Below are 13,617 nucleotides of genomic sequence, written 5' to 3'. Positions count from 1 at the left end.
CATTGCTTAAATAAAAAAGTGGGTTTTCATACCAAATCACCTTATCTTACATAGTAACAGTAATGATTAAAAAAAGTTTTAGTCCAAGCTACTTATACGGTGTATGACTCAGGCATATTTCTTGCAGTGAAGTTATGGCAAGCGCCCTGCTTAATATGGCGGCGACGTGGGCATGTGTTCCCAGTGGCCAATGCAGCTCTACGTTTTTATGTCTATGACACGGCACCTTCACATGGGTCTACAGCCTGCTGCAGAGCCCGAGCCAATAAAATGAAGCTAAAGGGGAAATTAACCAGAACAGGAAACGGCTATGCCACCTTCTGGAAACCTGTGACTTCAGTTATGCATAAAGCCTATTTAAGTCTGTTGCTTGCATTAATAACTATTGACTTATAAATGTGACCAAATTTGCATTACAGATCAGTAAACATGTTTACACTTCAGTGTTAAGCCGAATACTTGTTTTACAGTGTCACTCTCACTCACCAAAAACAGCAGATAAGCTCACAAGTTAACACATCACATCTGCCATTTGAAGCTAAAGTGGAAATTAACCAGAACAGGAAATGGGTATGCCACCTTCTGGAAACCTGTGACTTCAGGTGACTTTTGGCATCAATTGTATTCTTGCTCTGTAAAGCAAGTTGAGCTGCATTTCATGTCATGAAGGTGCTATACAAATAAAGTTTGTTATTATTTTCAGCGAGCGACAAAAAAGTGAAATCCTGTCCATGAACATTTCTGTCCTGCAGTGATAGATGAACCAGGTGCAGGACATTTGCTGTTGGATAAAGTTCACATGGAAATTACATAGGTTTTTGGAATGTTGTAAAAATGAAATTACATTTAACACATTTAATAATTTTTCATTATTTACACATTTTTGTCTTCCTTCCCTGCACCAGATGGTTGACTATATTTGGGTGGTCAGTGTACAGGTCTGGGAGGGCAGTTAACCGATTGAGTGACCTCAAACCCCCACATTCAAAGCACCAGTGGAGAGAAAATCAACCTTAAAATAAAAAAAGGGAGTAAAGAGACATTTGACTGTCATGTGTAGATATAAGTCAAACTTGGTTATCAACCATCTACGTTATGATAAAATGAAATGATTTATACAGTCAAAAAGTTAAATACCAAGCTTTATTAGAGAACAACCAGAACCAGGGTGCTGACTGCTGGAATCTACAGTAGAAGCTGTAAATCACCATAACCTAGGGAAGGGGAAGAAAGGATTAGAAATGCAATGGGATTGTAGAAATCTTTCCAATTAGTTTTGTTAAGTACAGTGAAGCATTTTAAACAGACACCAACCTTCCAGTGTTCCGAGAAGGACCTGCTTTGACATCACTGGCAACACCACCAGAACCTCCACTTGGTCCTCCATCCGATGCAACACTTGGTCCTCCAGCTGATTTCTTACTGGGTTTAGTTACAACACTTGGTCCTCCAGCTGATTTCTTACTGGGTTTTGTGTAGCTGGTTTTGGAGAACTTCACCCTGCCTCGCTGGTACCCACTGCTGTACCGGTCAATGTAGCTTGGGTAGGGAGGGAAGATTTGAGGTTCCCCTTCCCATGTGGTTGAGGAGTTCATCACTATGCCAGGCTCATGAGGAAGTTCCTCATCCACTGGGGTTGAGAAGTTTGTCAACAAGCCAGGCTCATAAAGGTATTCAGCAGCAGCAGTGTCATCAACATCATCTGGACTGGATGAGTCACTTCCCCACACACCGGAGAACATGTCCCAGTCTGGGCCACTAGCAGAGCTGACTACTGGTTCACGCATGGCGGGGACTTCTGTGATGCTGTGGTGAACCGAAGGGAAATGGCTGTAAGCACCATCAGGACCAGTGTAGCCGCTGGGTTCCTCAGGACTAGCAAAGACTGGAGCAACGTTGCTGTACACACCATCTGGACTAGCGTAGACAGGAGCAGCAAGGCTGTATAGCCAAAAATTAAATGCAGGAGCAGCTCCTTGGGTGTATTCACCATCAAGAGTAGCAGCTTGGCCATATAAACCATCAGGAGTAGCAGCTTGGCCATATAAACCATCAGGAGTAGCAGCTTGGCCATATAAACCATCAGGAGTAGCAGCTTGGCCATATAAACCATCAGGAGTAGGTTGGCCATATAAACCATCAGGAGTAGCAGGTTGGCCATGTAAACCATCAGGAGTAGCAGCTTGGCCATGTAAACCATCAGGAGTAGGTTGGCCATATAAACCATCAGGAGTAGCAGCTTGGCCATATAAACCATCAGGAGTAGCAGGTTGGCTATGTAAACCATCAGGAGTAGGTTGGCCATATAAACCATCAGGAGTAGGTTGGCCATATAAACCATCAGTAGTAGCAGCTTGTTCATATAAACCATCAGGAGTAGCAGCTTGGCCATATAAACCGTCAGGAGTAGCAGGTTGGCTATGTAAACCATCAGGAGTAGGTTGGCCATATAAACCATCAGGAGTAGGTTGGCCATATAAACCATCAGTAGTAGCAGCTTGTTCATATAAACCATCAGGGGTAGCAGCTTGGCTATGTAAACCATACAGCGATATGCTATATACTGTACAGTATATGTAATTATTTACGGTTGCCATTGCAAAAATGAGCAGGGCAAAGATTCTAAGGATCAGGTATTTTAAAAGGTAATGTCCAGTACTCCTTCAGATAAACATTGAGTGTATGACCAACACTACTCTTAGCTCAACAGTGAATGAATGTGACCAACACTATGAAAATGATAAAATTATGTTTGTAATCAAGTAACAACATTGAGATACCCGGGATACTGTTGCTCAACAGAGTTGGACCTAAAAGTTGACCAGCACATCACTGCCTCAACAGGAACATCTGTTTAAAGTGAAGCCTTACTGTCATTTATGAACTTTATATAAAAGTTATAAAAACAAAAAAATCTATTCTTTTTTTTGTACATTACAGAACATAGCTATTCACTTTGTAGTTTACTTGTATTGATATAAATAGTACATTTACAGAAGAAAACACAATCAACTATACCAGGGGTTGCTTTCTGTACAGCCCCATCTGCCTCTTCACTACAGGCATCTCAAGCAAATGGATTATGTCCAAAAATGTGTAAAATAACACATGTCAACAAGTAACCGGCCTACATCTCTATTTTATACAGAGATATTATTAGATGGGGTGAATCAAATACATTGCAATGAGGTGAGCGATGGCATCGCAGCCAAGTTGTCACACATTTTTGCTGTTGGGTGGAAACCTTGCATGTCCAAAACCATTACTGGAAATGGAATAAATAACCTCTGTTCCAATGAATTCAATGTAGTTATTTAGTCACAAGCTCGTGTTAATACTTTTCATTGCTTAAATAAAAAAGTGGGTTTTCATACCAAATCACCTTATCTTACATAGTAACAGTAATGATTAAAAAAAGTTTTAGTCCAAGCTACTTATACGGTGTATGACTCAGGCATATTTCTTGCAGTGAAGTTATGGCAAGCGCCCTGCTTAATATGGCGGCGACGTGGGCATGTGTTCCCAGTGGCCAATGCAGCTCTACGTTTTTATGTCTATGACACGGCACCTTCACATGGGTCTACAGCCTGCTGCAGAGCCCGAGCCAATAAAATGAAGCTAAAGGGGAAATTAACCAGAACAGGAAACGGCTATGCCACCTTCTGGAAACCTGTGACTTCAGTTATGCATAAAGCCTATTTAAGTCTGTTGCTTGCATTAATAACTATTGACTTATAAATGTGACCAAATTTGCATTACAGATCAGTAAACATGTTTACACTTCAGTGTTAAGCCGAATACTTGTTTTACAGTGTCACTCTCACTCACCAAAAACAGCAGATAAGCTCACAAGTTAACACATCACATCTGCCATTTGAAGCTAAAGTGGAAATTAACCAGAACAGGAAATGGGTATGCCACCTTCTGGAAACCTGTGACTTCAGGTGACTTTTGGCATCAATTGTATTCTTGCTCTGTAAAGCAAGTTGAGCTGCATTTCATGTCATGAAGGTGCTATACAAATAAAGTTTGTTATTATTTTCAGCGAGCGACAAAAAAGTGAAATCCTGTCCATGAACATTTCTGTCCTGCAGTGATAGATGAACCAGGTGCAGGACATTTGCTGTTGGATAAAGTTCACATGGAAATTACATAGGTTTTTGGAATGTTGTAAAAATGAAATTACATTTAACACATTTAATAATTTTTCATTATTTACACATTTTTGTCTTCCTTCCCTGCACCAGATGGTTGACTATATTTGGGTGGTCAGTGTACAGGTCTGGGAGGGCAGTTAACCGATTGAGTGACCTCAAACCCCCACATTCAAAGCACCAGTGGAGAGAAAATCAACCTTAAAATAAAAAAAGGGAGTAAAGAGACATTTGACTGTCATGTGTAGATATAAGTCAAACTTGGTTATCAACCATCTACGTTATGATAAAATGAAATGATTTATACAGTCAAAAAGTTAAATACCAAGCTTTATTAGAGAACAACCAGAACCAGGGTGCTGACTGCTGGAATCTACAGTAGAAGCTGTAAATCACCATAACCTAGGGAAGGGGAAGAAAGGATTAGAAATGCAATGGGATTGTAGAAATCTTTCCAATTAGTTTTGTTAAGTACAGTGAAGCATTTTAAACAGACACCAACCTTCCAGTGTTCCGAGAAGGACCTGCTTTGACATCACTGGCAACACCACCAGAACCTCCACTTGGTCCTCCATCCGATGCAACACTTGGTCCTCCAGCTGATTTCTTACTGGGTTTAGTTACAACACTTGGTCCTCCAGCTGATTTCTTACTGGGTTTTGTGTAGCTGGTTTTGGAGAACTTCACCCTGCCTCGCTGGTACCCACTGCTGTACCGGTCAATGTAGCTTGGGTAGGGAGGGAAGATTTGAGGTTCCCCTTCCCATGTGGTTGAGGAGTTCATCACTATGCCAGGCTCATGAGGAAGTTCCTCATCCACTGGGGTTGAGAAGTTTGTCAACAAGCCAGGCTCATAAAGGTATTCAGCAGCAGCAGTGTCATCAACATCATCTGGACTGGATGAGTCACTTCCCCACACACCGGAGAACATGTCCAAGTCTGGGCCACTAGCAGAGCCGACTACTGGTTCACGCATGGCGGGGACTTCTGTGATGCTGTGGTGAGCCAAAGGGAAATGGCTGTAAGCACCATCAGGACCAGTGTAGCCGCTGGGTTCCTCAGGACTAGCAAAGACTGGAGCAGCGTTGCTGTACACACCATCTGGACTAGCGTAGACAGGAGCAGCAAGGCTGTATAGCCAAAAATTAAATGCAGGAGCAGCTCCTTGGGTGTATTCACCATCAAGAGTAGCAGCTTGGCCATATAAACCATCAGGAGTAGCAGCTTGGCCATATAAACCATCAGGAGTAGCAGCTTGGCCATATAAACCATCAGGAGTAGCAGCTTGGCCATATAAACCATCAGGAGTAGGTTGGCCATATAAACCATCAGGAGTAGCAGGTTGGCCATGTAAACCATCAGGAGTAGCAGCTTGGCCATATAAACCATCAGGAGTAGGTTGGCCATATAAACCATCAGGAGTAGCAGCTTGGCCATATAAACCATCAGGAGTAGCAGGTTGGCTATGTAAACCATCAGGAGTAGGTTGGCCATATAAACCATCAGGAGTAGGTTGGCCATATAAACCATCAGTAGTAGCAGCTTGTTCATATAAACCATCAGGAGTAGCAGCTTGGCCATGTAAACGATCAGGGGTAGCAGCTTGGCTATGTAAACCATCAGGAGTAGGTTGGCCATATAAACCATCAGGAGTAGGTTGGCTATATAAACCATCAGGAGTAGGTTGGCCATATAAACCATCAGGAGTAGGTTGGCCATATAAACCATCAGGAGTAGCAGCTTGGCCATATAAACCATCAGGAGTAGCAGCTTGGCTATGTAAACCATCAGGAGTAGGTTGGCCATATAAACCATCAGGAGTAGGTTGGCCATATAAACCATCAGTAGTAGCAGCTTGTTCATATAAACCATCAGGAGTAGCAGCTTGGCCATGTAAACGATCAGGGGTAGCAGCTTGGCTATGTAAACCATCAGGAGTAGGTTGGCCATATAAACCATCAGGAGTAGGTTGGCTATATAAACCATCAGGAGTAGGTTGGCCATATAAACCATCAGGAGTAGGTTGGCCATATAAACCATCAGGAGTAGCAGCTTGGCCATATAAACCATCAGGAGTAGCAGCTTGGCCATATAAACCATCAGGAGTAGCAGCTTGGCCATGTAAACCATCAGGAGTAGCATCGTGGGTGTATTCAGTGCTGGTGGATGGACGATTGTCGTAGCTGTATTCACTATCAGGAACATTGGAGGTGATTACAGTGCTGGTGGATGGAGGACTGACAATGCTAGGTTCAGAAACTTTCAGCGGCTCAGGTTCTGAATCTTTACTTTTACTGATAGCCGGTGGGTAGAATGACCACAACTTCCAGAAGCTAGTGTCTGCTGCGGCAAAGTTTTCTTCACCTTTTCCTTGAGAGTCCTCAGGGATGTCACTTGGTTCTTGTGGAGCCCTTTTTGGAGATGAGGTGTCAGACCTTGGCTGGGACTGGCCTCTGTCATCTGTGATGATGTGTCCATGTGGAGACACATGGACAGAGTAAGCATAGCTAGGGTCGTCAGACTCGTGGCCATCAGACTGCTGGGTTGACTGCAAAGTTCTGGGCTGAGGGTAAACTGTTGGGGGAAAAAAAGATATTTACACATTAAGTCGTAACTCAGCTGCTAACATAATTAGTCTGCTGGGCAGTGGTGGACAGTGATGCATTAATACATTTACTTGAGTACAGTACTTAAGTACATTTTGAATATCTGGACTTTACTTGAGTATTTGTATTTTTGCATACTTTCGACTTTCACTCCACTACATTTCCAAGACAAATATTGTACTTTTGACTCCACTACATTTCTAGGAAGGGAAAAAGTACATTATAAATGATCCACTTAAGCCCCATTTCAAGTATAGTGACCATAGCAGCTCTTAAGCTCACGAAAAATGTCTTGACAATTTCTGAAAAATCTTAGCATTTTTTGGGTACATGTGATTTTAATACAGCAATACATTGATATAAAAACCAAATTTACTTTAAAAATTGTACTCGAGAACAATTTTACAGAAACTTTACTTAAGTGTAGTAATATTTGACCAGGAGTATCTTGGGGGTTGAGTACTTTGTACACCAGTGCTGCTGGGCAGGAGGGTGACAACACTAAAGAGACTGAAATACAAGCTACCTGGTTCGCTTGCTGGATAACAGACCCCACTGCCGAACAGCAGAAAACACATCCAGAAAACCCTGAAATAAGACCAATGGAAACCAAAGGATATTTTACAGAGAAACAAGATATTTGAAAAACAGCAAAATTATAGTTTAGAGAAAAATAAATCAACTACTCTTTTAGAGGTTAAATGAACAGCCAATTACTCTTGCAACTAAATTGAAATTTTGAAAGTAACCTCTATTAACAAGTTTATAGCAGTACCTCATAAGTTAAACAACAAACCTCAAAGAGAGTCCAGGAGCCATAGCTATATCAGTCAGATCACAGTCTTACAAATTACAACTTGCAAAGTGCAAGTTGCAGCCAGAAGCCTCCCAAGTCCCAACAAACAACTTGACTGCCACTGTTGTAGCTGCTTTTAATGTTGGTGCCCAACAGTCACATCTCAAATTGATGCAATTAGAGACACCTGTTGGAAGCTTGCAGAGTCACCTGCACAGGTGTGGCTATTTCACTGAATGTGCACATAGCTCCTGGTGGCCAACAGTAACACACTGTGGTTGTGCTTTGGGGCAGCTGTAGCTGGGTGGGTAGAGACGCTGCCCGGGAAACAGATAAGAAGGTCCACGGTTCGCACACAACTGTTCCCAGAGGCACAGCCCCCATTTCTTGGTCGCCCACTGCTCTTGATACTTCATTAGGATGGGTTCAATGCAGATGCCACATGTCACTCACTGTATCTATACAGTGACACAGGAGTGCAGACTATCTTATTATTATTCATATTCCAGTGAGTAGCCCTAGTAGCCAGTTATTTTTTTAATTCTTTTTTTAAATGCCCAAAATAGGAACGCCAGGGTGCAGTGTTTAAAATGCCAAGCTGTGCTCCTTGCTGTCAGGTTGGCATAGTAGGCTACCATGGGAGGAGGAGATTGGTTATTTTCTGCCAGCATAATGCCACCCAATTAAAATTGAGTAAATATGGTAGATTCAGATTGTGCCTGTATTCCATGTTTATCCACTCCTTCTCCCCCCTTGGGAGCTCCGAGAGCTTACAAATGGAACCAAATGGGCACTTACTGGTCCATTTGGTTCCATTTGAGTTATGGGCGTCCTTGGACTAATGCATGCCAAATTGACAGTTATTTGTCCATTTGGTTCCATTTGTACTTTCTCTGAGTTATGTGGGTCTGTGGACTAATCCATACAAAACTGGGGGTCCTTGAAATTAAAATGTCTGGACTAGAGAGTAGAGGAGAGGGAGTGCACACAGCCTTGAGGCACAACTCTGCCAAGTATCAGTGGGCTTTGAGATGTGCTTTCCCCGCCTCACATGCTGCTTCCTGTCCGTCAGGAAGTTGGTGATCATGTAGGAGATTTGGTGCCATGGTGTTTAATGCAGAACAAATTCTATGCATAAGTCCCCGGGCAGTCCAGGTGCAGAAGAATGAAGTACAGAGCAGACCCAGATTGGGTCACATACTGACTTATTGGAATATATATGCAAACTGCGGTATGTATGTAGGTTGAGTGGTGTCTTCTATAACCACTTCTACAGCATAGTGTGTGAGTGTGTGTGTGTGTGTGAGACGTGTGTGTGTGTGTGTGTGTGTGTGTGTGTGTGTGTGTGTGTGTGTGTGTGTGTGTGTGTGTGTGTGTGTGTGTGTGTGTGTGTGTGTGTGTGTGTGCGTGCGCGCGTGCGTGCGTGCGTGTGTGTTTCTTCTTTACAACGAAGATCATAATAATGGATCATAATGATGGATACAAAAGGCTTCAAAAACCTTTATATGTTTTTGTATTTTGTTTATTTTTATTGTAACTTATGGTTTGGTGGCTTATTCACAAATAACACTATCAGACTTGAATGACACCCCTGTTGACCTCATGGCCTACAGCACGTTGCAGAGATAAATAGCAAGCTATTATTTCAATGTATCGACGACACACAGCTTCATATAAAAAGTCACAGAAATGTGCTTTATCTTTCATACAAGACAAAGGTTTTAGTATATGAGGTACACAAAGAATCAAACATCTATCAAAAATAGAGTTCTATAATATACATTGATGGAGAATAATAATTATTAGTTACATGGTATAATTAATGAGCTACATAGGCTAATGCATTTTCAAGCATACATGTGTTTTTGCACTGAGCCAAAGAATAAATCCATTCAGTCTAGATACTATCAATGCAGATAGGTTACAACTCAAAGAACAATTATAAATACATGTACTGTAGTACATACTGTCAGTGCTGTAGTAACAAAAGTGATGGTAAGTTGGACCCATACATTAATGTCAAAATATTGTCGCTGTTGGGTGGAAACCTTGTATGTCCAAAACCTTTACTTTTCAGGAAATGGGGAAAATTGTGTTCCAATGGATCCATTGTAGTTCTTATTTAGTAACAAGCTCTTGTTAATACTCCCACAGACACACTTAACCATTTTCACTTTCACGTACAGTATTATTTACGTATATATTTTTTTCTATCTACAAGCTCACAAAGCATCGCAATGTGACGCTTTGTGATCTTGTAGATTGGCTATTTTTGCTACTTTCGTGTGTCACTGTAGTATGGCTAAGTATGGTATTAACTTACAATAAAAAGTTAAAATATGGATATATGACGTTTCTGCCCGACAGCAACGATATTCACCTTGACATCATTATCTACCTCAGCCAGTGGGTTTTGAACCCAAACGTGGTTCACGAGATGTGAAAAACAGGGTCCTGGACAAACAACAACTTTAAATGATATGGACAGCATCGATTTATTTTCTTAATGTGGGACTAAATCTATAAAAAAAAAAAAAAAAAAGATCTCCTGCACTCACTTGGCGGCCACTTTATTAGGCAAACCTCTCCAAATGCACGGTAACACACACTTCTAATCAGCCATGGCAGCAACTCAATGCATGTAGGCCTGTAGACATAGTCAAGATGATCTGCTGCAGTTCAAACTAGGCATCGGAATGGGTAGGAAAGGGGATTTAAGTGACTTTGAACGTGGCATGGTTGTTTGTGCCAAACGGGCTGGTCTGAGTATTTCAGAAACTTCTGATCTACTGGGATTTTCACTCATCACCATCTCTTGTCTAATAAAGTGGCCAGTGAATGTATGAGCATGCTCAGCAACAGAAATTGTCACTTCATGAAGTACAATGTCTGTGTTTCATAGTTCTATTAGCTTTGGCTAGATGAAACATACTTGTAATAAATGTTTAGTTTTTTGGGGTTTTGTAGGCTGTGCTGACAAAAAGAGACAAAGCAAAAAGTTAATTATGTGTTGTATAATAGAGTATTGGGTCCTAACACGACGGTCAATAAAGAATTCAGGTTGAGAACCACTTTTGTCTTTAGATATTAATAGCAATTTAGGCATTTTTGCAGATTTGCTCCAAAGAATACCAGGGAAGATATGTGATAATGAATTCCTTTGTCCACCTTATAGATTCACACTTACTTCTATGATATTTGTCTCAAAGCAATACCATAGAAATGTAAAAATGTAGCAGAGCTTCTTTGCTCCCACAACGTCCCTATAATGTGAAACGTGCCTTGAGAAAATAAAGAAACCGCTAATATTCAGAATACTCAGGTATCCGTTAAAGTCAAGATTATGATTGTCATATCTGATCATGACATGCCAATATACTGTACTATTCTCCATGTAAACTCTATGTATTCCTTGCTACTGTACTTCAATGACCACATTTCCCTGTTTGGAAATGAAATTCCAAATAGGAATTAAGAAACTGTTTTATTTCATTCACACAGCATTTTTAGGGTCACATTATTAAATTGGGGCAAATGTCACTGTTGTTCCAGAAAACAAAGAAATCATTCAACAAAATAGTCCATCTTATAACCTCCGCCATCCTCTGCAAGTGTACGCAGGAAAATTCTCAGTGTTCATTTAACTCAGTGTACAAATGGAGAAAAACTACAGTCTAACATTTATTTTCAATGGAAGCCAGCGACATGAAGATACAAAGCTGCAGTTTACCAATTCCATTTTCAACGGAAGCCAGCGACATGAAGATACAAAGTGACGGCCGACATTTGTAGCTGATACAAAATTTACAAAGCTACAATACAAGTTGTTTTTTACATTACAGAATTCCTTCTTGTAATGGGGGGTAAAGTTAAACTAATTATTTCCATCCACTAGTTTTTTAACCCCAGGCTTTATTTTCCTTTATATTTTTCTCACGTGCTCTTGATGACGTCAACGACTCAGCAACAAAGCGTCTCTTTGTATCTTTGTATCTTTGTATCTTTGTATCTTTATATATTTTGTAGCTTGTAGTGCGAACACAGCATTACTGGTTCAATTGGTCCCATTTGTACATTCTCTTTAAATGTTAAATTTATACTGAGGATTTCGGTGTAGGATGGCGCCTCATCCAACTCCATTAGACAGTCTCTCTCTCTCTCTCTCTCTGGGCACTATAGGACACAGAGTTCCCAGGGTCTCCACTAGAGGGGGCTCTGCTGTGGTGGGTTGTTCCTCCTGACGCGGGCTTTCCTGCTCTCCTGTTTGAGCTTCAGTGTGCGCAGCTTCTGCTGCCGGCGTTTCTCGCGATACCACAGCTGCTCACAGTAGTCGTCCACGCTCAGACTGTTGGTGCCCACCATGTGCAGATCCTTGTAGCTCCTGAGCTGGGGCGGGGGCTGGGCCAGGTTTTGGGGGTGGTGGTTCGGGGCGGGCGGGAGTTGCCACGAGTTCCCGTGCACCACTCCTCCCGACGACGACGGCGACGACGGGGGATGAGGGTGACCCGCCTGACCGTGTGTCAGGGAGACCCCCACCCTGCCTGCTGGGGCCACGGGGCTGAGGGCGGGTCCCGGTCCAGGGGCCGAGTGGACAGGGCTGTGGTGGTGGTTGTTGAGGTTGTGGTTGGGGATGACATGGAGGCGGTAGCGGACCAGCACCTGGGTGTAGGAGTGCTCCTGGCTGCTGCAGGTGTAGAGGCCGGCGTCGGACAGCGCCAGCTGCTGCAGCAGGAAGCCTCGCTTCATGTGCAGCGAGCGCTCGTCGTTCTCAGGGACCTGGAGGAGAAGCGGGATGAGAGACGAAGAGAGAGGGATATTAAGACACTTTCAGGCTGTAAAGCAGTGTCTCTCACATTTTTTCGTGTCAAGGACGCCCCCATCTGAAAAGATTTTGTGCCAGGGACCCCCCACACTAGATTTGTATTGTTAAAATGTTTCTTCAAGAGTTTTTGAAAATAGCAGATCAACAATATTTATGCAGGAAAATGTTTCAACACACTGTAACTGCGAAAAATTGCAATCAGGCAATATGTAATAATTGTGACAGGCCTATTTATCACCAGTGCAGATATTACTCCAATGCTCACTTATATGAAGTCTTTACATACTGTAAGCGAGGATTCTTTTTCTGACGCTCAAAGCCTGATGGGACTGACTGCATGGACACAAGAAGGAATAATATGTGAGAACAGAAAAGATGTGCCTCACCTCTGTGCCTGCTGGTGTCTGGGACAGAGTCTGCTGCTGACCCTCTGTGTGCTGTACTGTCCATCTGAGCTGGGCCTGAGGAGACCTGGCAATGCACTCCAGGAAGCTGGAGTTCCCTTCCACACCATAGATCACCTTGGGCTCCACCAGGTCAGCATCTGTCAGAGAAACAGCAAGAAGAACACAGGCAGTATTTAGTTCCCTTTCACTTCAGAGATGATCACCGTATTTGTGGGTTTGTCCTTGTTGTAATTAAAAAAAAGTAACTGCCTGAGTCTGACAGAAACAAAGCTGGATAGAGAGAAAGAAAAGATATATTTTGTACTATTATGTATTTTCTGTTGACATTGTCCCTGGCTACATCAGCATAGACTGATTGCACCGAGAGAGAATTCAAGAATCATATGAGTGAGGAAATATCAAGACATGTATTCATTTTGTGACTCCACCTCATTTCAGACTCCACCTTAGCCTGTAGCACTTGACCTAGTTATTATGACCATGCAGAATTACCTTGGTTATTTGTTCTCATGTTTTTGTTACTTAAGCTTGTTTTTCTTGAGCACAATTTAGCAGGTTATTTATACAGATGCTATTGTTTACCTGGTATCCTATAGTTGCAATGTACAGATAATTATTTTTGATAGTAATTGTTTAGACTGATGCTAGGTTCTTGATTTACTCGTGATCCTAGTTTACTGAGGCACTACACTGTCTCTCTGTATTTGATGTATGTGTTTACCTTGCTTATTGTAAGTCTGCTAAAAATGCTTAAATTGTATCTCGACTGCAATAATCATAGTTTTTAAACTAGAAATACACCTGCTGTGTATAAGATGAAAAACTTGTGGCGA

At 42.1% G+C, this 13,617-nt stretch overlaps 1 protein-coding gene across 1 annotated transcript in view; it reads right to left on the bottom strand.

Moving 5' to 3' along the window:
- Positions 1-9,102: 9,102 nt before the first annotated feature.
- Positions 9,103-13,617, bottom strand: part of LOC308082888 (semaphorin-3D) — a 148,949-nt gene continuing 144,434 nt past the window's right edge. Inside the window, exons 17-18 of the mRNA XM_080424964.1 lie at positions 12,764-12,921; positions 9,103-12,331 (exon numbers count right to left, since the gene is read on the bottom strand). Of these exons, the coding sequence (XP_080281090.1) occupies positions 11,759-12,331; positions 12,764-12,921 (731 nt within the window). The 3' untranslated portion in view covers positions 9,103-11,758. The remainder of the gene's footprint in view (positions 12,332-12,763; positions 12,922-13,617) is intronic.

This window comes from Gymnoscopelus braueri (assembly GCF_963280865.1).
Source record: "Gymnoscopelus braueri genome assembly, chromosome: 3".
In the NCBI taxonomy this organism is placed as follows: Eukaryota; Metazoa; Chordata; class Actinopteri; order Myctophiformes; family Myctophidae; genus Gymnoscopelus; species Gymnoscopelus braueri.
Note: the sequence above shows the minus strand (reverse complement) of the source record. Positions and strands in the feature narration are given on the sequence as shown.